Source organism: Microcaecilia unicolor, chromosome 6, assembly GCF_901765095.1.
Source record: "Microcaecilia unicolor chromosome 6, aMicUni1.1, whole genome shotgun sequence".
In the NCBI taxonomy this organism is placed as follows: Eukaryota; Metazoa; Chordata; class Amphibia; order Gymnophiona; family Siphonopidae; genus Microcaecilia; species Microcaecilia unicolor.
In genome coordinates this window covers 199,327,882-199,355,463 of record NC_044036.1, presented here as the reverse complement: position 1 = coordinate 199,355,463, position 27,582 = coordinate 199,327,882, and the positions used below count along the sequence as shown (strand labels likewise).

At 42.6% G+C, this 27,582-nt stretch overlaps 1 protein-coding gene across 1 annotated transcript in view; it reads right to left on the bottom strand.

Moving 5' to 3' along the window:
* The window catches only part of CACNA2D2 (calcium voltage-gated channel auxiliary subunit alpha2delta 2), a 1,426,314-nt gene that overhangs the window by 793 nt on the left and 1,397,939 nt on the right, over nucleotides 1-27,582 (bottom strand). The window contains exons 34-37 of the mRNA XM_030206789.1: nucleotides 26,068-26,123; nucleotides 23,617-23,740; nucleotides 8,741-8,850; nucleotides 2,757-2,839 (exon numbers count right to left, since the gene is read on the bottom strand). Coding sequence (XP_030062649.1) covers nucleotides 2,757-2,839; nucleotides 8,741-8,850; nucleotides 23,617-23,740; nucleotides 26,068-26,123 — 373 coding nt within the window. The remainder of the gene's footprint in view (nucleotides 1-2,756; nucleotides 2,840-8,740; nucleotides 8,851-23,616; nucleotides 23,741-26,067; nucleotides 26,124-27,582) is intronic.

Sequence of the window (27,582 nt, the reverse complement as noted above, 5' to 3'; positions counted from 1 at the left end):
GAGAGTACTGCTAGAGTCGCGGCTGCCATTTTAAAGCTGTAGTTGCTAGGGGCAGGAGCAAGAGGTGTTTGCTTCTGCCCCAAAGACCCACTCGACCACCAGGAAGGTAAATGTAGGCCCAGAGATAGGGAGGAGGACTGATCACTTTATTTGGGTCCCAACTGAATATTGTCCGGGACCTGCACAAATCCAGGCAGCAAACTGTTGACCAGTTAGCTCTGGATATTCAATGCTGGTGCCTGGGGCTAATTTAGCTAGCCATGGTCACTCTAAAAAATGTTCACCACCACCAGCTGAATATTGGCCTGACTGAATATAATTTTCCCATAGTTGTATGCAGTGATTTTATAAAAATCTGGCCATCCCACAGCTACACCCAAATCCATAACCTATACAGCAATAACCAGCACCCATTGATTTCGCACTGGTATGTGCCTGTAATGTTTCTGTATGTGTCTTTGACCTGGGGGAATGAGGGGAAGGAGCAGTTTAATGGTGTGACAATTAATCATTCTGTTTTTTTGGAAAAAAAAATAATAAAGTGAAACCAAGTGTGATAAGCCATTAGAGGTCGCTGTCAACAAATTTCAAAGGATGGAATTTGCAGTTTAACAACAGGGTGTCACTGTCCCATGACAAGCTGGCAGTACATATCAACCATCTGGTCTGGCCAGCCTTAGGAATGTGGGGCCTTGTGTTGCCAAGTTTGGTGGTGCTCCCCTGTTCAGACAAGTCTGCCCCCCCCCCAATTTAATATTTCAAATGAACCACCACCACTACAGTCCAGTGTCTACCCCTCTCTCTAAACCCTTTCTCTCCACGTACCTTAAACTGTGTCTCTCACTCGATGATGGTACCGGTGATTCACCTGCGCTGCCAGGAGCTGGTCTCGAAACCTTCCCTCTGATGTAACTTTCTGTTTCCGTAGGAGTGAGATGCCACAAAAGGAAGGTTCGGGGACCTGCCCTCTGCAGTGCAGGTGAATTGCTGCTGCCCCTGGTGAGCTGCAGACTCAGGGACAACAGGAGGAGGAGGGTCAAAGGGGTTCAGAGAGAGAAGCAGATGACAGATAATGAGCATGAGAAGTTGAAATAGGGGTTAAAGATGCCAGACGGGGGCAAAGGGGAGGGAAACAGATGCTGACTCGGTTAAGAGTAGAGCTTCTAGGAGAGTGGGGCCCTGTGCCCTTGCTTAAGGTTGGTCCTGTCAACCATTAACGAAGCTGAATGGTTCAGTTGGTAGGTTTCACAGTAACATTTACAAAGTAGAAAATGAAATAAACATTTGAATGAGTAGGAGGAAGTCCATGAAGGACAGGGGCACAGCGGCACTATGGAGGGGAAGCGTGTGGTGAGAAAAACATGCAGAGCATCCTCATGGACTTATTTTCAATCCTTTATTTGTGTGGCTATGTTTTATGTGTGTGTGCATGTGGTATGTGACCGTGTGAGAGTGTGTTTGCGTTTATGACCAGGAAATGAGAGAACTGGGGACAGGTGGTTTGAAAGGAGCCAATCTCTGTGGACATGCAGGAAACAGCCCTTATAGACACGATTACATCTATTCAAGATGTCTTAGATCAAGCCAAAGTCATTATTTTACTCCCTCTGGATCTCTCAACCACTTTCAGCCTTACAGACTGTCATATTCTCTTGCACAGACTACAAGAAATATGAATAACTGCCATAGCATGGCGTTCATTTCATTCTTATCCTTCTCAAAACAAACCAAGCATGGAAGAAGACCAAATCCAAATGACCAACCCAAACAAAGAAAGTAAGAGCTCCAGACAAAGTTTATTAGGACCCAACACGGTCTGTGGTTCGGCATCAAGCCTTCCTCAGTGGTCTGAATCCACAAGTCGTACAATGGCTATTTGGCTGTTTCCCCGCAATTGTACGACATGTGGATTCAGACCCCTGAGGGGTCCTAATAAACTTTGTCTGGAGCTCTTTCTTAGTTTGGGCTGGTCATTTGGATTTGGTCTTCTTCCACCCTTGATTTGTTTTGCTTGCAATTTTGTGGAAGGAGTGGGCCTCCCCCCATTCTTATCCTTCTGACAGGGTATCCTGGGCCAAGAATTCTACATATCCCGTTTCTGTCCCATGTGGAGTATCACAGAGTTCACTCCTAGCTCGTATACTCTCTCCGCCCGAAATTCAAAGCAATTTAACTGGGCAGAATAGCATCCTGCTTGGTTAAATCACTTTTTGCCTATCTACTAATATTCAGTACCTTGCACTGTCCGGATAGTGGGCGAAGCTGGTATATAATATGTAAACCGCTTGGAATCACTAGGGTAAAGAAAGAACCCAAAATAGAACCAGTCCAGATTAGATGTTCATGCCAGCAGTCTGGTTTGACTGTCTCTGATAATTCATCATTCTTCTTTTGTGACACATTTCTTAGGATTTGTGATCCCTGACGAATGCATTGTTCACTGAAACATGGCTGTGTTGGGTCTTTTTGGCTATCACATTGAGTCATTTTAGCTGTGCCATAAACATTTGGCTGATGGATCAAACATTAAGATCTGTTTTACATCTAATTTGGACTAGTTCTATTTTGTTAAACCATTTTTACCCTAATAATTGCAATGAAACAACCATTTGGAGCACAAAATCATTAATCAAACGGTTAAGAATTTCCAAGACATCCATCCTGTTCTTTTATAATGTCTTCAATTAAAACTTTAGAGGTGCTCTAAGACTTTATCCCCTGCCATTGCATTTTCAGCTTGAATACATACAACTTACTGTCACATTGTAGTCAAAGCAGATGTGGGGTCCTTTGCGGTATCGCGGCCTCTGTACCAGCTCGCATTGCTCAGGCCCTTCCGCTAGGAAAACGCAAGAGTTAAGGAGGAAAGACTGGACTTTGCAAATGAAAGACAAAAGCAACCAGGTTCTCTTCTCTATCTGCAGAATTGGTATAATTTGGGACCCAGCACTCGATGCAGCTGCATTTATATCAGCTCTGTAGTGGTTGATGTAAAGTGGGTCATTGCCAGAATCAGCTGTTCTCACATCAGCAGACCCAGGAGTTTTGTGACCATTGGGCTCTAGCACATCAGACCAGCAGAACCAACAGTAGTTCTGCTACTAACAGATTAATTACTGCCAGAGAAAGCATAAGCTGGCCTTCTTTTAAGGGCTAATTTTACAAAGCTTGTTTTCCACAAATGAAGCCTTTTGTGAAATTATGTGACTACAGATGCACATAAAAAGTACATCCGTGGAAATTATACACTTATTTTTACATGACCTGCAAGTAGGCATTCTAAAGGGTGTACTTGAGCAGAGGTAGAATTCTGATGTATGCACACATTTATACAACAGGTCACCTACCCGTGAAGGCCATATAGGCACCTATTCTCAGCCTATTTTATAAAGGCACATAAACATTTGTGCATCTTCCTAAATACTAGGGATAAACTAGCGCAAATCATACCTTCTATGCCGTATACAATGCAAAACCATTATTCATGAAGTACCATTCGCTCCCCATTCTATAGAGAACACAGTTTAAAATTCTAGTCCTTGCACATAAGGCAGTTCTTACCAATGCTCCTTCGTACTTATCTTCATTGATTACTCTACATAAACCGATAAGATTACTACGTTCTCTGTTTGAACATTAACTCACACTTGCCTCACCTATCTACTACATTTATTTGGAGGGGTGATTAAACTTGTGGATAAAGGTGAGCCGGTTGATATTGTGTATCTGGATTTTCAAAAGACATTTGACAAAGTACCGCATGAAAGACTCCTGAGGAAATTAGTAAGTCAGAGGATAGAAGAAAATGTCCTATTGTAGATTAAAAAGTGATTAAAAGATAGAAAACAGAGAGTAGTAGGGCTTGTCTGATAGACAGGGATGAAATTATATTAGTTAGAGGTTAAATATGCAACTTTATTACTGTTTCATTGTACATTTCTTCTCTTATGAGAAGCTATTATTAAATGTAATCTGCCTTGACGCCTTGGGATAAGAGTGGAATAGAAATCTATTAATACAATACAAAAGATAGAAAACAGAGAGTAGGGCTAAATGGTCAGTATTCTCAATGGAGAATGGTAAATAGTGGGGTTCCCCAGGGGTCTGTGCTGGGACCGCTGCTTTTTAACATATTTATAAATGACCTAGAGATGGGATTAACTAGTGAGGTAATTAAATTTGCTGACGACACAAAGTTATTCAAAGTTGTTAAATTGCGGGAGGATTGTGAAAAATTACAAGAGGACCAGGACCTTATGAGACTGGGCGTCTAAATGGCAGATGATGTTTAATGTGACTCCTAGATTACTTCAGGATCGGAGGAAATATACTTATTTGGATCAAGGGTTTCCTAACCACTAGAACATATCAAGTGAAATCAAACTCAATACAGAAAAAACACACTGTCTTATCCTCTCATCCCAATACAACACGAACAACCCCACAAATATAAACACCCCAGATTACACCCTCCCCATCTCAGAAAGCATGAAAATCATCGGCGTTACAATTGACCACAACCTTACACTAGAGAGCCATGTGAAATCTACAACAAAGAAAATGTTCCACTCAACATGGAAACTCAAACACGTGAAACCATTCTTCCCGAGGGAAACATTTCACAACTTGATACAATCAATGGTACTAAGCCACGTAGAATACTGCAATGGAATTTATGCGGGATGCAAAGAATAAACCTTAAAGAAACTTCAGACCGCTCAAAACACAGCAGCCAGGCTTATATTTGGAAAAACGCGATTCAAAAGCGCCAAACCCCTCTGAGAAAAATTGCACTGGCTCCCAATCAAAGAACATACTGGTTTCAAAATCTGCACCCTGGTTCATAAAATTATCTATGGCGAGGCCCTGGGATACATGACAGACCTCATTGACCTACCAATCAGAAATACAACTGGATCTAAACCTCCACTACCCAAGCTGCAAAGGACTCAAATACAAATCAACTCATGCATCCAGCTTTTCCTACATAAGCACACAACTATGGAACACATTACCAAAAGCCGTGAAAACAAAGTATAACCACCTAAACTTCCGGAAATCACTAAAAATGTACCTGTTCAAAAAGGCATACCCTACCGACCCAACTTAAATGCCTGAACCCTGCAACACTACGAAACCAAAGCACGTAATGGACATAATGTAACTCTTCCTCTATACGATTACCTGTGAATTACAATTGACTATGGAAGTGTGCTCTGGTATGAATGGTTAATGAATGGTTAGGTTCTTTAGCTGACTAAAAATGGAGTTCTTTTCCTTTCTTTTACAGGCTTTATTATTGTAAACCATTCTGACATGATTATTTAGAACGGTATATCAAACATTAATAAACTATAAACCAAACCATTGGTTACCTTTGAGATGGAGGGTTCAAGTTAAGATTTTGTGTTTGATTTAAAGGCTATGTATGGGGATATTTTGATTCCTTTAGCTACTGTAGTGAGGGTTTATTGTCTACTTTGTCCTCTAAGTTCAGCAACTAAAATGTTATTAAATGTTCTCTCTCATAAACAGATTGCCTTAGAAGATATGAGATAAAAGAAAACCCTTCTATGTGAAAGGTACACGACTGTGGAATAATCTTCCAGTAGAATTACAAAGAACTAAGAGTTACTACCTTCAGTTTTAGAAAACACTTAGGGCCCTGTTTACTAAGGTGCACTAGCATTTTTAGTGCGTGCTAAAAAATTAGCGTGCAGTAACGCTAGAGACACCCATAGGAATATATGGGTGTCTCTTAGCATTAACACACGCTAAAAATGCTAGCATGCCTACATCACGACTTAGTAAACATGGCCTTTAAAGACCTTTGGTTAAAGTTTGAAGCCTGGGAACGTTTTATTGTTCTACTGACCTTATCTTGTGTCTGTGTTGTAGGTTGTTTTATGTTAGCGATTTTTATTGAATTGTGAATGGGTTCTTTGTACATAAGTATTGCCATACTGGGACAGACCGAAGGTCCATCAAGCCCAGCATCCTGTTTCCAACAGTGGCCAATCCAGGTCACAAGTATCTGGCAAGATCCTAAAAAAGTACAATACATTTTTTGCTGCTTATTCTAGAAATAAGCAGTGGATTTTCCCCAAGCCCATTTTAGTAATAGTCTATGGACTTTTCCTTTAGGAAGCCATTGAAACCTTTTTTAAAACCCGTTAAGCTAATTGCTTTTACTACAAGTTCCGGAGTTTAATTACATGTTGAGTGAAAATTGTTTTCTCTGATTCGTTTAAATTTAGTACTTTGTAGCTTCACTGCGTGCCCCCTAGTCCTAGTACTGCTTAGAATTTTGGATAATGCGGTTTATAAGTAAGTAAGTAAATAAATAAGTCATACTGTAGATTGAAGCTGTGAACATATACATATGCAGGTGTTAATGTTAGTGCCTAAAGTATATGCATATGTTATAAAAGATGTGCGTAAATTGTGATGCCACCCATGTGCCATCCAAATTCCATCTGTGAACATGCCTACATTTGAATGACATATTTTGTTATTGTGCATACTTTTACACATTTAGATTTATTATTTATAACCCGTCCTTATCCAGGGCGGCAAAGAAAAATAACATACCTAAAATTACATTAATAAAACAATCACAAATCAAACTCAATATACTACTGCACATCCAAACAATATGCTCCAGTAATAACAGAGATAAATCACAGTTACTGTCCAATATAATTCATGCTCCCTATGCGGCTGCTATCTCTGTCCAACAGGGTCATATTAAACCAAACAGAAGAGGTGATTTTTCAGTTTCTTTTTTCAGTCTGCAAGGCAGCTTGTTCCATTCTATTGGCCCAGCAATAGAAAAGGTTCTCTTCTTTGTCTGATTTTGTAAAAGCCCTTTAATGTGCACAAATAGCCTTTATACACAAAACATCCTTTATTAAATTATCTCCATAGGGTACATGCACAGATTTATACTTTTTTTGGATCAAGTCTAAATTGTTGTCAGTAACTGTGCACTATTGGAGCTAGATCTGGAAGTCCTTGCCTTGATAAAATAGTCTTACAATAGGAGCCTCTCTGGACTTATCACATAAGCATCCTGTTAAAAAATTACCTCCTTAATTCTGAGCTATGGAATAAGGTGGCTACTGATACAACTCAAGAATATCGAAGATCTCCTTGATAAAAGCCATACCAAACATGATCACAGTTAAATGATTGACCTTTCTCCATTTCCCATCCTTCCTGGCAGTAAGATTAGCAGCAGGGTTGGCTGGATAGGGATACCCTCAGCGCCCAGTCCTAGTCTCTGCTGTTGATGCTGCTCCTATCCTATGCAATCTGATTCCAAAGGAAGTGCATATCATATAGGAAAAGCAGCAAAGAGACAGGGCTTTTCTTGAGGGGGTACTGAGTACCAGTATCTTTTCCATTATCTGCTAAAATTGACTCATGGACCCCAAGTTTTAATGAAAGAGCTCAGGCTCTACACACCAATTCTGCCTTGTGATTCTGTGACTGGTTGCAGGGGGCCTGGCTATTGTGGTGTAGGTCCCTCAGAGATCACCCTATCCCTGAAGGGTGGCCTAGCATTTGAGTACAGGCACTTTTATTGCTAGAAAAAATGTACTGGTCCTCATGCTCTTGGACTTCTACTGTGCTTCCCACAGGACAGTGTCCCAGGAAACTGAGAGGCACCTCAAGAAGAAGACAGATAGATGAAGAAGAACCTGGTGAGATGGAAGAAGCAGGTAAGAACCCGAAGGAAAGGAAAGGAGAGATGGAATTAATGCTCGGGAAAATCTAATCCGATCTTCCCCACTGGCAATCTAATGGCAGGAGGATTATGATGGAAAGAAAGGTGAAAAAAGAAGAGTGAGGAAGGTTGTAGGTGAGAGAAGGAGAGAAACCACAAGCTATTAGAGGGAGAGAAGAAAGGAAGCAGGCTTCAGGTTGCTGCAAACAGCTACTTGCTTCCCAGCAACACCTTTTGGCTGAGCTCCAAACAATCCCTGATATACAGGGGTGTGGCCTTGAGAGCTATCTGGCCCATTCTTCATCTCCATGGTCTTAGCTTGTTTTAGGTTATCAGCAGGTCTAATGGTTAGGACTCTTGTTCTGAACTTCTAGACTGAGTCTGCTACAAGTTCTCATTGATATCTTGCTCTAATATCCGTACATATAACATATACATAGTAGATGACGCCAAATAACGACATGTATGGTCCATCCAGTCTGCCCAACAAGATAAACTCATTGTATGTGCTACTTTATATGTATACCTGACCTTGATTTGTCCTTGTCATTTTCAGGGCAGACTATGGAAGCACTAGCACTAGCTTTGCTTTCAAATTACTGGTGTTGCCACCCAATCTCTGCTAAGGTTCTGTGGATCCATTCCTTCTGAACAGGATTCCTTTGTGTTTATCCCACGCATTTTTGAATTATGCTACCATTTTCATCTCTACCACCTCCCTTGGGAGGGCATTCCAATGACCCCAATAGTTTGTCCACTTTCAGTTTTATTAATATTATTCAGCCCCTCTAATATGTAAATAGAGTGACATCTATTCCCCTATCCCATCATCTGTTAGTGGTCTTTCTCCAACCTTTTATTTATTTATTTATTTTTTATAAACACTATGACTGAAAACTAATGCTTTTACTTCCTGTGGAACTCTGAAAAGGGCATTATGAATTTTCATGAATGTGGAGTCCATTTGGCCATAGAGATAAGTCATAGACCATAAGCAGCAATGAAGGATACATTTTGTCTCAGCCTGGATCATTTTCACAGACTCACACTGGCTGCATATGGGCTTATCTGCTACAACAAACAGCAAGTTTGTGGTGGTGAGCCTCTGAGCATGAAAATATCTGACAGAAAATGAAAAACAGGTTAGTAACAGTGAGAAGCTGAAAGACACTGAAAGACAGACTGCCATCCACAAACTAGGGCTCTGAAGAAGCTTCTCCTCCCATCCTTTGCGATTCTTCAGGACTCACAAAAGTAGGAGGTAACGAGAGGTCTCTAGAGCTGTGAACATCCTGCTACACCAAGCAATGAAAAACACTTCTTGTGTGTATACATAAAGTTGAAACACAGTGCATTCAGAAAACCTGTATAATCTGACATGTGTAACAGTGTCTGCCAGAAAAGATTTTACAAAAATCACTTAAAAAATATCAATGCAATATCCAGAAACAAATAGTGATCTCAGCACTTAGGTGAAAGCACAGTATTTATTGATCAAACAGTAGTGTATCAGCAAACCACCTGCTTTAGGGGTCTTCATCCTGCATGGGTTTCTCAGCAGGTCTAAAACAGAGTGCCCTCTCTTCAACCACAGAGAAAGCCTCTCTTCCGTATCATGCCGTCACCTTTTCCACCTGTTTTGCAACCTTAAGATCCTCACATATGACCACCCGCAAGTCCTCCTTCTCTTTCATGCACAAAAGTACTTCACCCCCTAAACTGTACTGCTCCCTTGAGTTTTTGTTGCCCAATTGAATGAACCTGCACATGCGACCTGAAAGATAAGTTTGAAGAAATTTTGGAGAGATATATGACTGGTTCCTTTCTGTTGGTTGGTGTTCCTTTACATTGTTTACCAACCAACCTCTATGCAATCTAGATTTTTGTGATTTTGGTACAAATACCCGTTTCAATATAAACAACCTCTGATGCAGGCATAGTGCCGAAACACATCCACGTTGGATCAATCAATAAAGGGTTTCTTATTGGACTTGTGGTTTTGTCTCCATCTGTGGCTATCTCCACTCCTTTTTGGTCTATCTGCAGAGCTTTCTCTTCTCTGTGTTGCTTCTATGTTAATGCCAATTCATTGAATTGCTGCCTTAGGGCTTCTTTTACAAAGGTGTGTTAGTGATTCCCAAGTGGCAAATGAGAGGAAGCCCTTAGGAACTGAACGGGCTTTCTCTTATTTGCCACGCAGGAATTACTGGCTGTAATTTATATTCCCAAGTTAAAATGAGCAACTCTTTGACATCGTCCCCATCATCAGCCTATTGTTATTCATTTTTATTGTGATTTATTTTCCTTGACCTTTCTTGCCATTGGTTCTCTCTATTTTTGTATTTCTTTTCATTGGTTGTTTAGTTGTATTTGTAAAACACTGAGATGCTGTGTGAACGGCGATATACCAAGTCGCATAATACACATAAACATGACGTACATTAGCTCCGCAGGCTTATGCCATACTTTGCCCATGTTCTTTGATATATGGTAAGTACATACAAGTTTGGATTACGAATGAATGAATGCAAGAGCAGGATTGCCAACTGGGCTGTGGAAACAGCAACATTCTTTTGCAGATCTGTATTACACTATTATGGATCAAATCCCTCCTTCGATAAGGGGTGGAGAGAATGATGAACAACACTGGATTTTTACTTTAAACTGTTAAAAGAGACAATGGTTTGCTTTTTACTGAACATTTGGTATGACATCATTAGAAGAACATGGTTGTTAACGATTTACCATGACAATCCCTGGTAGCTCATGGCCCTAATGGGTTTTGCTGTTGTTACGATGAATGCCAAGCCATCCTGGGTGTAGATCCAACCAAGTCATAAGAGGTTTTTTTTGTTTCCACTAATAAAATGGAAATATATTTAAACACATTTTTTGTAATGTTGATACAGTTGAAGTTTAATCATTGCAGACTATTAACTCATTTATACATGCATTGTTTGGTTAGGATTTTAATTCACAGTGAGAATGACTGAAATTTTCTTTTGACCAATGATATCTGGAGAAGAAAAGGGCTTGTTGTTTAACTGTGGGAAGGCTTCAGTGTCTTTTTGTGCTGTCAGTGTAGGAATCTTGTGATATGGAAGTGAGAGGTTTACTCTGTGATTGATCTGTTTTGGACCCAAAGGCTCTATAATTGGGCACCTTCATTCAGGTGCCCTGAGGGCAGGTGGTAGCAGCCTATTCCATAACAGACCCTAAGTCCCTTGGTTCCATTATACAACACTCACATAACTTATAGAGTCTTCTAAACATTTTGCAACTGCACCTAATTGGAAGTTGCCTGAACTTGAATGGGTAACAAGTTCCAAATTCTTCCAGATTGACAGGCATTGATAGTTATCATGAAAGCACTTCAGGTGAACATCTCTAACAGTGGGGAAGCCCAGCCTCAACAAGGAGCTAAAATGAGACAAGGCCCTAATAGAAGGAAAAGTTAACAATTGAGCATGAGAGTACAGACAGCAATCATCAATGATCTTAAAAACAAGACATGCCACCTTAAAATCCACACGGCCACTAACCGGTAGCCAGTGTAGATCCCTTAACAAAGAGGAAGCCTGATCAAATTTCTTACTTCTGTATAGTCGCTGCAGTATTCTGCATAAGTTGAAGCCTATTTAAAAGCTTTTGATACATACGGAACACTGCAATAATCTATTTGAGATAGAATTATCATTTGCACTAAAACACAAAAGTGCTCTGGAAAGAAAGGAGGTCTCACTGCTCTCAATTGTCGTAACTTAAAAAAGATTTTCTTACTCAGACTATTTATCCGACATTCCATAGTTAACTGAGAATCAAACAACACTCCCAGAACCCTTAAAGAGGTTTCAAAACTCAGCTGTTCTCCTGTTCTTAAAGTAATAGTCTTTGGTACATCTACCGAAGCAGTGCTAAAATATAACAATTTTAAAAGGCCCAGCAATGGGTTTTATCAATACAATCCAAGATTAGCTTATAACCATCATCACAGCCTCAGAATTAATGGAACCAAAATAAAAATATTATCCACATAAGATGAAACGTAATACAAAGAAGATTCCATAAAAAAACCTAGAGAACTCATAAAAATGTTTAAAAAGATTGGTGACAATGGCAAACCCTGAGGTATGCCATAATTCAGAGACTAGCCCTTGGAAAAAACTACAGTGTCAAATGCTCCCAATACATCAAATTGTAAAAGGACAGAGGAGATCTTTTGACTTAATAACGATCATACATTGGAAACTAATGTTAAGATTAAAGATTCTGTACTATATATAGGTCTGAAACTGTATTGTGCATTATGCAAACTTTGAAATGTATACAGAAAAATCATAGTTTGGGAAGCCACTAAAGATTCTGTAACTTTAGTCATGGTACACTCGCTACTGGGCGAAAGTTTGAAATGACCTTTAAGTCAGCTCCTTCTGATTTTGGGATTAGTGTCAAAATTATATCTCCCAATTTGGAGGGAAAATTTCTCTTCTTAAAAAGAAGATTAACAAAGGCAAGTCAGCCAACAAACCATTTCCTCAGGGATATTTTTTAGCAAATAAGAAGGACATTGATCCAGTAGACAAAATTTACCAGCTAATGTATTTGTACTTTCCTGAGTAAGTCTAAATGAAGACCAGATATGATCCCAGAGATGTGATCAAAATGGTCAATGCCAGCTCTACCTATAACATTTGAGCAATCTAGATGTAATCCTAACAAGGATGGTCCAACTTTCTCATAGTAGCATAGAAGATGACGGCAGATAAAGACCTGTACGGCCCATCCAGTCTGCCCAATAAGATAAACTCATAATGTAGGGTATGTGGAGCAGCAGCCTAGTGGTTAAAACACTGGTCTTGACATCCAGAGGTGACCGGTTTAAATCCCACTGCTGCTCCTTGTGATCTTGGGCAAGTCACTTAACTCTCGATTGCCTTAGGTACAAAAAGAGTGTGAGCCCTCCAGGGACAGAGAAATACCCAGTGTACCTGAATGTAACTCACCTTGAGCTACTACTGAAAAGGTGTGAGCAAAATCTAAAAAAAAAAATACTTCATATGTATACCTGATCTTGATTTATCCTTGACATTTTTAGGGCACAGACAGTAGAAGTCTGCTGGGTACTAGCCCGGTTCCAAAATTTCTGAACTTGTTATCAAAGCCCCTGAATAGCTCCACTCTAGCCTATCCAAATCTATTCAGCCTCGATCAGGGCACAGACCGTAGAAGTCTTCCCAGCACAGGTTTTCCTCTCTACTCTCCGCTAAGATTCTTTGGATCCGATCCTTATAAACAGGATTCCTTTGTGTTTGTCCCATGCATTTTTTAATTCTGTTACTGTTTTCATCTCTAACCCCTCCTGCAGAAGGGCATTCCAGGTATCTACCACCCTCTCAGTGAAAAAATACTTCCCGGCATTATTCCTGAGTTGGCCCTCTTTCAACCTCAATTCATGCCCTCTGGTTCTACCACCTTCCCGTCTCTGGAAAAGGTTTGCTTGTGGATTAATACAACGTCTGTATCATATCACCCCCGTTTCTCCTTTCCTCCAGGGTATACATGTTTAGGTCAGTATCCTGCTTATTTTCGAAGGAGAAGGCCGGCCATCTTCCAACACAAATCGGGAGATGGCTGGCCTTCTCCTAATGCCGGCCAAATCGGTATAATCGAAAGACGATTTTGGCCGGCTTCAACTGCTTTCTGTCGCAGGGACGGCCGAAGTTCAAGGGGGCGTGTCGGCAGTGTACCGAAGGCGGGACGGGGGCATGGTTAACAGATGGCCAGCCTCGGCTGATAATGGAAAAAAGAAGGCCGGCCCTGACGAGCATTTGGCCGACTTTACTTGGTCCCTTTTTGTTCATGACCAAGCCTTGAAAAGGTGCCCAAACTGACCAGATGACCACCGGAGGGAATCGAGGATCAACTCCCCTTACTGCCCCAGTGGTCACCAACCCCCTCCCACCCCAAAAAAAATGTAAATACATTTTTTTGCCAGCCTCTGTGCCAGCCTCAAATGTCATACCAAGCTCCATGACAGCAGTATGCAGATCCCTGGAGCAGTTTTTAGTGGGTGCAGTGCACTTCAGGCAGGTGGACCCAGGCCATCCCCCCTACCTGTTACACTTGTGGTGGTAAATGTGAGCCCTCAACCCCCCTCCCCCCAAAACCCACTGTACCCACATGTAGGTGCCCCCCTTCACCCATAAGCGCTATGGTAGTGGTGTACAGTTGTGGGGAGTGGGTTTCGGGGGGGATTTGGGGGGCTCAGCACCCAAGGTAAGGGAGCTGTGCAGCTGGGAGAAATTTGTGATGTCCACTGCAGTGCCCCCTAGGGTGCTCGGTTGGTGTCCTGGCATGTGAGGGGGATCAGTGCACTACAAATGCTGGCTCCTCCCACGACCACATGGCTTGATTTGGCTGGGTTTGAGATAGCCGCCATTAGTTTCCATTATTGGCGAAAACCAATGGCGGCCATCTCTATCGCCGGCGATCTCTAAGGGCAGCCCAAATGTTAAGATTTGGCCGGCCCCAACCGTATTATCGAAATGAAAGATGGCCTGCCATCTTGTTTCGATAATACAGTCGAGTACGCCACTCGACAGGGCCATCGTTAGAGATGGCAGCCCTTATAGATGGCCGGTCCCATTTGATTATGCCCCGCCATGTCTCTCCACGTATGTCTTGCTACGTAAACCCCCTCCACCTTATCTACAAAATAATTTGCCAGAGCCTCGGCTGAGGGATGTTGTGACTCAGAAATTTCAGTAACAGCTGCTGATCTAACAAGATTATTAAAAATTCTAAAAAGCATCTTCAAATCTGAATTTTATTTAGTTTTATTTATTTGTTAATTTGTATCCCACATTTTCCCACCTGTTTGCAGGCTCAATGTGGCTTACATAGCACCGGAGAGGCGTTCGCCGACTCCAGTATGAACAAATACAAAGTGAGTTGTGGTAAGATAAGGTTCATATGGGACAGACACATTAGGGAATCGTAGAGCGGAAGAGTTGTGTTATGTCCATTACGTACTTTGGTTTCATTGTGTTGCAGAGTTCAGGCATTTAAGTTGGATTGGTAGGGTATGCCTTTTTAAACAGGTTAGTTTTTAGTGATTTCCGGAAGTTTAGGTGGTCATACGTTGTTTTCAAGGCTTTTGGTAATGCGTTCCACAGTTGTGTGCTTATGTAGGAAAAACTGGATGCGTAAGTTGATTTGTATTTAAGTCCTTTGCAGCTTGGGTAGTGGAGATTTAGATATGTTCGTGTTGATTCGGATGTGTTTCTGGTTGGTAGGTCTATGAGGTCTGTCATGTATCCCGGGGCTTCGCCAAAGATAATTTTATGAACCAGGGTGCAGATTTTGAAAGCAATACATTCTTTGATTGGGAGCCAGTGCAGTTTTTTCATGGAGGGGTTATGCACTTTCAAATCACGTTTTTCCAAATATAAGCCTGGCTGCTGTGTTTTGAGCGGTCTGAAGTTTCTTTAAGGTTTGTTCTTTGCATCCCCCATAAATTCCATTGCAGTATTCTACGTAGCTTAGTACCATTGATTGTATCAAGTTGCGAAATGTGTAAGGTTACGGTCCATTGTAATGCCGAGAATTTTCAGGCTGTCTCAGATAGGGAGGGTGCAATCTGGGGTGTTTATACTTGTGGGGTTGTCTGCGCTGTTTTGGGATGAGAGGATAAGACTATGTGTTTTTTCTTTATTGAGTTTTTGTTGAAATGCATTTGCCCATGAGTCCATGATGTTCAAGCTGAGTTTGATTTTGTTGGTGATTTCTGTCAGTTCATGTTTATAAGGAATATATATTGTGACATCATCTGCATAGATGAAAGGATTAAGGCCTTGGTTGGATAATGACTTGGCTAGTGGGGTCATCATTAGGTTGAAGAGGATCGGTGATAGCGGTGATCCTTGTGGTACTCCGCAGTCTGCTTTCCACGGTGATGATATGTTTGAGTTTGATTTCACTTGATATGTTCTAGTGGTTAGGAAACCCTTGATCCAGCTAAGTATATTTCCACCAATCCCGAAAGTAATCTAGTAGTCTTAGTAATATATTATGGTTTACCATGTCGAATGCACTAGACATGCCGAATTGGAGGAGAAGTATGCTTTTGCCTGTTGCTATTTCCTGCTTGAATTTGGCTAGGAGAGTAATTAGTACTGTTTCAGTGCTGCGGAGGGGTCAAAATCCTGATTGTGATTCATGTAATATTGAGAATTAGTTTATATAATCAGTAAGTTGTTTGGTTACCATGCTTTCCATCAGTTTGACTACCAGTGGGATAGATGCTACTGGGCGGTAGTTAGTGATTTCGTTTGTTTTTTTCTTGGTATCTTTTGGTATTGGGGTGAGTAGGATGCTGCCATTTTCCTTAGGGAAGAGGCCTTGCTGAAGCATGTAGTTTAGGTGGGATGAGAGGTCTGCTATGAAGCGGTCAGGGGCAGATTTTATTGGGTAGCTGGAACAGGTATCCAGTTTACAGTGAGTGTTGGAGAACCTACTAATCACCTGGGTAACTGTTTTGACGGTGAGGAGAGCGAAGTTTGACCAGGTTCGGTCAGCTGGGTATTCTCCAAGGGTTGGGTCCAAACCATTGAGAAAGTTTTCGATATCGGTATTGCGTAGGTTTGCAATTTTATCATTGAAGTATTTAGCAAGTTTGTCTGCGGATGGGATGTCTGTATTGGTTGTAGTGACCAAGATGGTGTCTAGTAGTTTGTTCACGAGTTGGTTGTTTCTTCGAGTCTTTGTAATCTGTCCCTATTTTAGTTTTAAAGCATGATCTTTTGGTCTGTCTTATTGCGTATTTGTATTTTCTTTGTATTTGCTTCCATGCGTTGAGTGTGTGTTCATCTTTTGTTTTACTCCATGCTCATTCGAGTTTCCTGGATTGTGTTTTTAGCTTTTTCAGCTCATCGTTGAACCATGGTATCGAGTTATGCCTACGTGAGGTTCTTGTTCGTGAGGGTGCTGTTTCATCTAGTATGCTTCTGCATCTTTTATCCCATTCCATGAGGTAGTATATGGAATCCGTTTGTGCTGTCCATTCGTTATTGTATATCTGTTGCCAGAATGTTTTCGTGTCTACTTGACCTCTTGTGCTGTAGGTTGTGTGTTCTTGTATACGGTATGAACCATTCTTCCGCCATTTTAGGGATAAGTTTAGTTTGTAATGATCGGTCCATTGTGTTTCTGTCTATTTGATATCTGTTATTAATAGGTTCTGGTCTGTTGACAGTTTGTGTGAGATGAGGTAGAGTGTGTGCCCTTTGACGTGGGTTGCTTGCATATGTGGCCATTCGAGATCCCATAGGTGGAGGAATTCCTTACATTCTCGTGCGTTGATAGAGTTCGGGTCTTCCAGGTGAAGATTAATGTCTCCTAGTACTAGTATATTGGAGTTGGTTACAAAAGTGTTTGAAATGAAGTCCATGAAGTTTGTCTGGCCTTCATTCCATTACCTGGTGGTCTGTAAAACAAGACACAGTTCAAGTGATCGCGTAGGGTTTTGTTGTGGATTCTGATTGAGGCAATTTCAAGTTGAGGTGTTATGGACTCGGCAGTGGTTTCAGTGGTAAAGTGGGATCGATAGATTAGTGCTATGCCTCCGCCTCTCTTTTCCTTTCTGGTCCAGTGTATGATTTTGTATCCTGGAGGGCATAGGTCTAGGATTATAGGGTCCTTTTGATCATGGATCCAGGTTTCATTGAAGAAAAGTAGATCAAGGTTTTCTGACATGATCCAGTCTGTTAATATTGTTGTTTTGTTTACAGAGGATCTGGGGTTGATATAATGCACTTGAATGTTTTGGTATGGGCCTTCTATGTTTGGTGTTATGTGGATTTTTGTTAGTTGTCGTTTCTTTGTTAGTGTGAGTTTGTTAGGACCTTTCTTTCCCTTCTGTTGTAGTTGTCTGCATGTTGGTGTTCTAAATGGCAGATGACGTTTAATGTGAGCAAGTACAGGGTGATGCATGTGGGAAAGAGGAACCCGAAATTATGGCTATGTCATGCAAGGTTCCACATTAGGAGTCACGGACCAAAAAAGGGATCTAGGTGTCGTCGTTGATGATACGTTGAAACCTTCTGCTCAGTGTGCTGCTGCGGCTAAGAAAGCAAATAGAATATTGGGTATTGTTAGGAAGGGAATGGAAAACAGGAATGAGGATGTTGTAATGCCTTTGTATTGCTCCATGGTGCGACTACACCTCGAATATTGTGTTCAATTCTGGTCACCGCATCTCAAAAAAGATATAGTGGAATTAGAAAAGGTGCAGAGAAGGGCGACAAAAATGATAAAGGGGATGGGACGACTTCCCTATGAGGAAAGGCTAAAGCGGCTAGGGCTCTTTAGCTTGGAGAACAGGCGGCTGGGGGGGGATATGATAGAGGTCTATAAAATAATGAGTGGAGTTCAATGGGTAGATGTGAAGCGTCTGTTCACGCTTTCCAAAAATACTAGGACTAGGGGGCATGTGATGAAGCTACAATGTAGTAAATTTAAAATGAATCGGAGAAAAAAGTTTTCTTCACTCAACATGTAATTAAATTCTGGAATTCGTTGCCAAAGAATGTGGTAAAGGCGGTTAGCTTAGCGGAGTTTAAAAAAGGTTTGGATGGCTTCCTAAAGGAAAAGTCCATAGACCGTTATTAAATGGACTTGGGAAAAATCCACTATTTCTGGGATAAGCAGTATAAAATGTTTTGTACATTTTTGGGATCTTGCCAGGCATTTGTGACCTGGATTGGCCACTGTTGGAAACAGGATGCTGGGCTCCATGGACCTTTGGTCTTTCCCAATATGGCAATACTTATGTACTTATGTTTAGGTTGTCGTCAGTTTGATGAGGTGTGGTGTATCTGATCAGTCTTTGATGATTATGTAGTATGGGTATGATGTTACTTTCTGCGAGTGGGGTGGTTAGTGTTAGGTGGATCAGTGATAAGGAGTAGATTGCTAGAAGTAGTTTCACGGTATTCATTTTGGTTTCAATTTACTGTGGGCTACTAGTAGGCCGTGTTCGATATGATGCGTGATAGGACTTTGTTCTTTGGTATGGAATCTGGTGTTGTGGTCTTGTGTGTTTTCCAGCTTGCCTTTGAGCTGTTGAGATCAGCAGTGGCTCCAGTTTCAATGATATGTTAGTGAGCAGAGGAGATGGGGGGGGGGGGGGGGGAATAGCTCTGAGATAGGAGACAAATTAAAGGACAACCCTATCAGCTAATTGCTTCCTCTCTCCTTGCCCATTGAATTTTCAGGCTCCTGTTTCTTGCTTTGGCTGGAGACAGAGGGGAAGGCAGCGGGGGAGGGGGGGACCTTCAGAGCACTTTCAAGGTAGTTAGCAGGAAGGTGTCACAGATGCAACACTAGGCAATCAAGTTGGAAGATTCTAAATTCAGAGTACCTTAAGGTGATTAGCAGAGGGGTGTCATACATGCCAACAGGTAACTCGGGTTGGGGATTCTTATCGCTCAGATATACTGCTTCCAGGTTACTGATCAATTCTACAGCAGTCACTTTATGCTACTTTCAGTTCTTAATCTTTCTTGTGCTTGCTTATTGGACATAACTTAATACATTTCTTGATTAGCTTTCGAAGGTTGCCCTTCTTCGTCAAATCGGAAATAAGCAAATGTGGTCGATGACCAGTGGCGTTCCTAGGGGGGGGCGGTGGGTGCGGTCCGCCCTGGGTGCACCTGTCCTCCGTTGTTCCATGCTTCTTCTCTGCCCCAGAACAGGTTACTTCCTGTTCCGGGGCAGAGAAGAAGCATCGAACAACAGAGGACAGGCACGCGTGGCACCCCCCCCCCCCCCCCCGGCGGCGTGCACCCGGCGGGGGGAGGGTTCCTTCGCGGGGGGGTCCTTTCGCCGGGGGGGTCCGCGCTGCATCGGGGGGGGGGGGGCGCTGCACCCGTGGGGCGGGGCGCATCGGCGATCCGCCCCGGGTGCCAGCCCCCCTAGGAACGCCACTGTCGATGATAGTATATATAAGTGAAACATCAAAGCATAACAGTGACAGTCTACCAGGGTGGGGTTGGATAGGAACATCAAAGCATTTCAGTGACAATCTAACAGGATGGGGGGATAGGTGAGATATGCATGGAGACAGGAGGGTGACAAACAGAGCAATACAACTTTAAGGTTTATAATGGGCTAGAAAACCCAGATCCTTGTTAAGTCCTGTCTGTTGGGTGTGAAAATATTCAATCATTCTGACTTCAAAGGTCTTACGTTCCTATATTGTTTTAAAGTTACCTTTCAGGATTCTTACTATGAAATCACTGGTACAATGGTCTGGTTTTGTAAAGTGCTGCCCCACAGGGGTGGAATCCTGGCTGGCACTGGCATTCTTCATGTGATGTCTATGTAAATTAAATTTTGTCTTTAGCATCTGGCTTGTTTCTCCAATATAGCATTCTTCGTTACATTTTTACACTGAATGATGTATACCACATTGGAAGAGAAGCATATAAAAGATTCCTTTATGTTGAATATTTTTCCTTTGTGAATGACTGTGGGGTTCTGTGAAATGTTTTGGCATAGCTTGCAGCTGGATATATTGCAAGGATGTGTGCCATTCTATTCTTTTTGAGTCTGTGTTGGGAGTTTACTTCTGATTAGCTTGTGTTTTAAGTTGGGTGGCTGTCGGAAAGCAAGCACTGGAGGGCATGGGAATATCTCTTTCAGTAATTCATCCTCCTGGAGTAGAGGCTGAAGCTCTTTTATGGTTTTTCTTAATTTTTCCAGCTCTGGGTTGTATGTCACTATAAGGGGGATTCTGTCTGTGGCTTTTTTTTTTCTTTGTACTGTAGCAAATTTTCCCTGGGTGTTTTGAGGGAGGAGGCAATATTTTTGGAGATTATTTTGGGGTTGTAGCCTTTCCGTTCAAAGGATGCAGTCAGGATTTCAAGGTGTCTGTCTCTGTCCCTTGGGTCAACCATAAAGTTGTATTGCTCTGTTTGTCACCCTCCTGTCTCCATGCATATCTCACCTATCCACCCCCATCCTGTTAGATTGTCACTGAAATGCTTTGATGTTCCTATCCAACCCCACCCTGGTAGACTGTCACTGTTATGCTTTGATGTTTCACTTATATAAACTGTCATCTACCAAATTTGCTTATTTCTGATCTGACGAAGGGCAACCTTCAAAAGCTAATCAAGAAATGTATTAAGTTATGTCCAATAAAAAAGGTATCATCTTATTTTCTTTTCCATGTTTTATTTTGTTTTATTTCTATTGATTACCTTTAAAAGTGGACTAACACACCTCTCTTATGCTTGCTTAAAATGTTATGGTGTTAATACAATGATCAGTTTCTCCTGATGAGTTTAGTGGCTGTATTTGATTACTAACAAGTGGACTCAGAGGGGAGGGTGGCTCTTGGTCTGGGAAAGGTATTAGAAAGACAATGGGACTCGGAAGGTACTTGATTTAATTGGTCTTTGGAATGTGGTCAGCAAGGAATGCTGGTGCATGAAACTGATTTTAAAGGTCCATGAGATCTTTTTCCTTTTCTCAAGTATCTCTCTTAATATAAACGCTTCAGCAGTCTCAGATATTGCTGTTCATTAGCTAAAGCTCAATTGTGTGCAGATCAGTCACCGTCAGTTTGATTCGGTTAAGGTTGCATGCTCAACTATTCCATTCTGGTTAATTAGTTTGTTTTTGATTAACTTTCCTGATCTACTTGCACAAATATGCTCGCTTTGTAAGCTTAGCTTTCCTGGCTTGATAGATGCAGCACTGGAGGCTCCCCTGGAGGTACGCTTGTACCATTGAGAGTTTTCCCAGTTCCTTCAGTAAACATTTAGTTTTACCTTGGTTTCCACTCTCAAGCCTCCCAAGCTTGCCAGTCGTGAGGTCTCAGTATCTCGAGGTATATTAGACAATTTACTCACAGTCTGGTGTTCAGGTGCGCTGTCCAGGGCACAGAGACTCCGCAACTCTGGAACTGTGTCAGTGGTTGGAGGTAGAAGCTGGAAGAGAGGCAACAGCCTTGGGTTTTGCCGCCATGCACCAAGTCCCACGGATCTGGCTCCCGGACTTCTTTGTCGTGCTGCTCCCGTTCCCTGCACTGCTGCCGCTGCCCCAACCACTCGGATCATGAGGCAACGTCGGCCGAGCCCTCGGCAGCCCTGGTGACCTCCTTGAGAGCATCTTCATGCTTCCGTGGCTTGCGTTCTCCTGGGGCGGCCACGCCAGGCACGGCAACTCTTCCTCTGCTGCTGTTCAAGGAACCGGCGTGCGGGTGGCGAGGAGGCAGAGCCGGGCACACGACTGCGCACGACCGCAGCCACGTGGTCTCGTATGGTCCCCGATGGGGACAGGCTCAGTCACCTCTCCTTGCTCTGGTTGGGCGGGCGGAAGGCAGAGCTGGATGCGCAACCCTTGCGCAGTCACCCGTGGGGAGAGGTTCGGCTGCCTCTCCCTGCACCGAGGGCGGCAGCGGTGTCGCTCGCTGACTCCGCACGGTTTCGTCGACCAGCTCGGCCCTGGTCGTCGCTTGCCACTCTCTGTCCAGGCTGCGTTTCCAGCAAAGCCTGGAGCTCATGTAAATGCGATATACTCAGTCGAAATAATGTTCATGACGCATTACCTTCCCCAATGAACTTTATATAGTATAGCTTACTGCCACACGTTAGCACCTCGTTTATAGAAAAGTGCTTCCTTTACGACTCTGCTGGTGCTGTGTGAAGACCCCTGGAGCAGGCAGGTTGCCGAAACACTAGTGTTGGGTGAATGATCACTGCATTTTCAGTTAAGTACTAGGGTCAATTATTGTTTTTTTGAATTACAGTGATACTTTTTAAAATTATTTTTTTTAAATGTTTTTTAGGGAGGACACTGTTATATATATTGGATTATACAGGGTCTGTTATAAAATATGGGACAAAGGATTATGAAATCAGCATCATTTTGGGCAAAGTGGAGGCATATTTTCAAAGCACTTAGACTTACAAATGGAACTTTGAAAGGCTAACTGCTTTGAAAATGAGCTTCAAAGTGTATACAAATTGGCATTTCGGTTATCACTCCTTTTCCAGTTTTTTTTTTAACTTCTCCCTTCCTTCTCCATCATCCTGGACCAGTAAGTACTACTACTACTACTACTTAACATTTCTAGAGCGCTACTAGGGTTACGCAGCGCTGTACAGTTTAACAAAGGACAGTCCCTGCTCAAACGAGCTTACAATCTAAAGGACGAAATGTCAAGTTGGGGCAGTCTAGATTTCCTGAATAGAGGTATAGTGGTTAGGTGCCGAAGGCAACATTGAAGAGGTGGGCTTTGAGTAAGGATTTGAAGATTATCCAGTTTTGTTTTGTATTTTACTTCTCCCTTCCTTCTCCATCATTCTGGCCCAGTAAGCATATAAAGTCCCACTCTTAATCTAATACCCAGTCCATTCTCCCCATGTTAAGCTGTCTAATAATCTAAACAGCTACCACATCTAGATCCCTGTGGCTGGCTGGCAATAGCCTGCCTGTTTTCTGTGGAGTTGATTAATTTTAGAAATGTTAAATGTAGACCTTAGATACCTGGGTGATTACTTTTCATTTAGGAAATCTCTAAAAACATGGTTATTTAGACAATATCTTTATTAAGCTAATTGTATTTCTGTGAAAATTGATGCTATATCTAGGGTTATTCCTAGATTTTATTAGTTTTAAAATTTATATCCCGCCTTTACCTAGTCTTTGTAATCCACATTGAACTCAACAGGCATATGCGAGATATAAGCATTGTCACAAGTCCAGACATTGCAACATTCCCATGATGCAAGCACAAGGTTCTGCGAGGAACATGTACAACCCCTGCTCATTTCCATTTGTGCTGTTGTGTCTGGTGTTTGGGTCCTTGGCTCACCCACCTGGAGCAGTTAACACAATCAATCATGGCACTGTAGGAAGCATTCACACTGCTGAAGTAATACTGGGTTTGCTTCATGATACAGCTGGTCTCTCTGGATTCCATGCTGTCTGCTGTGACATCATCTGTTGCCAGGCAGAGCAGACAGTTAGTCATTATTATATTTGGACAGTATAATTAAATTTTCCTTTCAATTGCCTCCTATCCAGGAAATATAACCCCAACAGGATTTGTGAATCATTGTGATTTCTTTTATTAGATAAGTGGCTCTTTATTCTAAATTGTCAAATATTTAGAAAACATTTGTGAAGGTAACTACTCAAAACTGAAGCCTCAAAGCTCAAACTAGGATGTGAAAGAGTGAGAAAGAGTAAAGAACCTTATTGTATGACTAGTAAAAAAGGCCTGTTTCTGACACAAATGAAATGGGCACTAGCAAGGTTTTCCTCGGAGTGTGTATGTTTGAGAGAGTGTATGTGAGAGTGACTGTGTGAGAGAGAGTGAATGTGCGAGTGTGTTTGTGTGAGAGAGAGTGAGTGAGTCTGGGTACGAGTGTGTCTGTGAGAGAGAGAGAGTGTGTGTGTGAGAATGAGAGTGTGTGCAAGTGCGTTTGTGAGACACAGTGTGAGAGAGAGAGAGAGAGAGAGTGTGTGTGAGACACAGACTCTCTGTGAGACTGAGTGTATGAGACCAAGAGAATGTGTGCGTGACTGTGTGACACATAGAGAGTGAATGTGATACAGTGTGAGACATAGAGTGTGTGTGAGAGTGAGAGAGAGAAAGACATTGATTGTGAGAGAGAGAGTGTGTGAGAGAGAGAGTGTGTGTGTGACAGAGATACCTCCCCCCCTCTCTGGTGTCAGGCCCCCCTCCCTCCCTCTCTCTGGTGTCAGCCCCCCCCCCCCCCCCCATCTCTCTCTGGTGTCTGAGCATTACTATGCAGGACGCTGTGCTCTGGCTGTGCTTCAAGGAACTGACCAATCCTATTTAATAGAATGCACCTCCAACATTCTGAAGCCGAGAAACCTTGTGTGGTTGGTCACTTCTGCTTGTGACAAACCTGGAAGTACGTGATGTCAATTCAGGAGATGGATACAGAGAGCAGGAATGCCTCAGCCATGCAGTCAGCTTCAGAATGATGGAGGTGCGTTTTATTATATAGGATGTGATATTAAGAGCCCCAGTGTATCAACATGATATTTATGCTGCTTGTGTTGAGGACAAAGCAGAATGGTGTTGGAATACAGACTAGTAGCTTCCAAAATGTGGGTCTAGACCCAAAGAGGGTGGCATCATTAATAGATGGGGTCCCAGAAACAAGGTTGCATCCTTTCCTTCTGGATCTCCACTGTGACCTATGTCCAGTTGTAGTCAGCGTAACATCTGTGAGTTAAGGCCTGCTCCCTGCTCCTGTGTGAGCTTCCTGTGAGACTGGATACCCATGTACAGTACTGGAATCTGTGACTGCACAGTGACACATAGGACCTGAGGTGACTGCTGCTGCTGCTGTTATCACCACTGCTATTGCCTCAGCTGCTGCTGCTGCCGCCTTCATACTTTGGATAACTAGGGGAGACAGGATAGAGGAGGCAGTGGCCTAGCTGCAGGTGGACCTGGGTGAGCAGAGGCCTACACATTCTTGGCTCAAGCCTATCTAATGGTGGCACCTTACTTCCATCTGTCCTTCTCATCTGCCAGCAGCCCAGCATCTGCCCTCTATCCCTGAACCCCCCCCCCCCCATCCCTCCCCGACAGCAGAAGAGATTCATAATTGCTGCCTGTGCTGGCCCCGCAGAAGCTTCCCTCTGCTGTGACCTGCTCTCACTGATTTCACTTCCTGCTTTCTTACTGGCAGGATATGACATGGGGAAGCCTGCAGGGCCCAGTGATACCTTAGAGGTACACTGAGGAAGGGTGGGGGAAGGATTTTGGAGAGAGGAGGAGTTGCCAGACCATGGCCCGGGTGGGGGGGGGGGGAGAGGTGCAGACAAATTGGGACCAGGGGCAGAAGGTGTGGGAGGGAAGAGAGAGGGAGAGATGTTGGATGTGAGGCAGATAGGAAAGTTTAAAAAAAAAGACTGTACTTTTTATATGTACGAGAAGGGGATGGGGAATGGTAGGGGAGATTCTAAACTATGGGGGTGGTGGGAGTCAGAAGAGCCCACTCAAGTTAACTAGGCACACCCAAAATAGAAGGTCTGGTGACTCCACTGGGGGGAGGAGGAGGAAGTGTTGCTTGCAAACGAGAGAAGGCAGGGGAATGAGGAACTACTATTTTGTTTTCATCATTACCTGTGACTTTTCATCACTATCATGTGAATTTTTAAGCATTAAAGCAGGGTCTTATTGGATTAAGATTTGGACAGTAGTAATGTAATACCTTACTGCTGCATACCATGTGAAAGAATAAGGACTTCACTGTACCTATATGCTGAGAAAGAAGAAAGCTTACCTGCTTGAAACCAACTGCTGTATGCGATTCCATATAGGAACTGCTGAAACATGGACCTAATTGACAGAAAGGACAAAGCTGAGAGATTATTGTATGCTATTTTCTTATATTGTTGTCATTTTGTTTGTTACCTGCTCTGAGTCTTTGTGAAAAGAGTAAAGTAACAAATTTAAAACAGAAACAGAAATAGATTTAAAAAAGGAAATAACACAAGCAGGCCACCATCAGCGTCAAACTACGATAACAGGGGACAAAGTGGGTGGGTGACCATGAAAAATCAGCGCTTGATGGTTTGAAGTAATAAGGGACTACAGGGTCCTTGTACTAAGCCATGGCAAAAAGTGGCCTGCAGTAGTGTGGGTGCATGTTTTTGACACACCCTGGGCCAATTTTTACCGCATCTGGGGAAAAGGGCTTTTATTTCACTGGGCCGGAAAAGTGCCTGCAGTAAGACTGAAATCAGTGTGCGCCTATTTATGGCCTGATCTAGTGGTAAGGGCTCACATGCTACACGTGTGGTGACCGATCAGCATGCGCCAACTGCCGATTAATGAATGAAATGCCGCACGGGATAGGGAATAAAAAATTTGTCTTGCCGTTATGGACGCACGCCAAATCTGAAATTACTGTCAGGGGGATGCACTAGCCTGGCGGTACTAAAATGTTGGTGCACGCTCTTGTGCATACAGCCTACCACACCTTTGTAAAAGGGGCCCTAGATTCAATAAATGGGGTCCAAATATAGGCACTGAAAAAATTCCTGCTGAGCGCTAATCTATAAATAGGGTCCGAGTTGGGCACCATTTATAGCATAACGAATAGCGCTGCGATCCACACCCAAATTTGGGCACGAGGATTTATATCAACTGAACCCTGTGCAAATCCTTGTGCATAAATCAGGCACGAATCCCCTGAATTCTATAAGACTGTGAACGTTCTGACCCACCCATTCCCCTCCCATGGTCACGACCTCTTTCTAGTTACACGTTAAAAGATTTGTGCATGCATCTGTATGTTTTAAACCTGTAAAATTGCCTTTGAAGTGCATTTCTCTAGTTTGGCCAGCAGGTGGTGCATGTCTTATGTTAAAGCTGTTTAGAAACGTGCATGAATCTACAGTACTTTGAGCAGTATACTTTTAAAACTTGACGACTGGGCTCTGATTGGCCTGGAGTTTGGCTGGCTGTTGCTTCAGTCTTAGCCCGGGCGAAAAGAGAGACAGATCTCTTTGATGAGGCTCGGTGAATTATATGTCCTGATCTTCCCAGGTACTGTTTAGCCAGTATACAATGTTTAGTTAGTGTTATAATTGATGCTTATTTCAGTTACCTATTATTGTTTGCTATTTGCACTATTTTGTTCCACTGTTCAATATTTTAAAGACAATGAACATAAATGTTTGTTTGCTCTGCTTGTCTGGACTGATAAAGAATCCTAGTGGTTTGTTTGTTGGGTTTTTGATTGTTTTCTGAAAACTGTGGCCCCACTAACCTAGAAATCACTGGGGATAGTTTG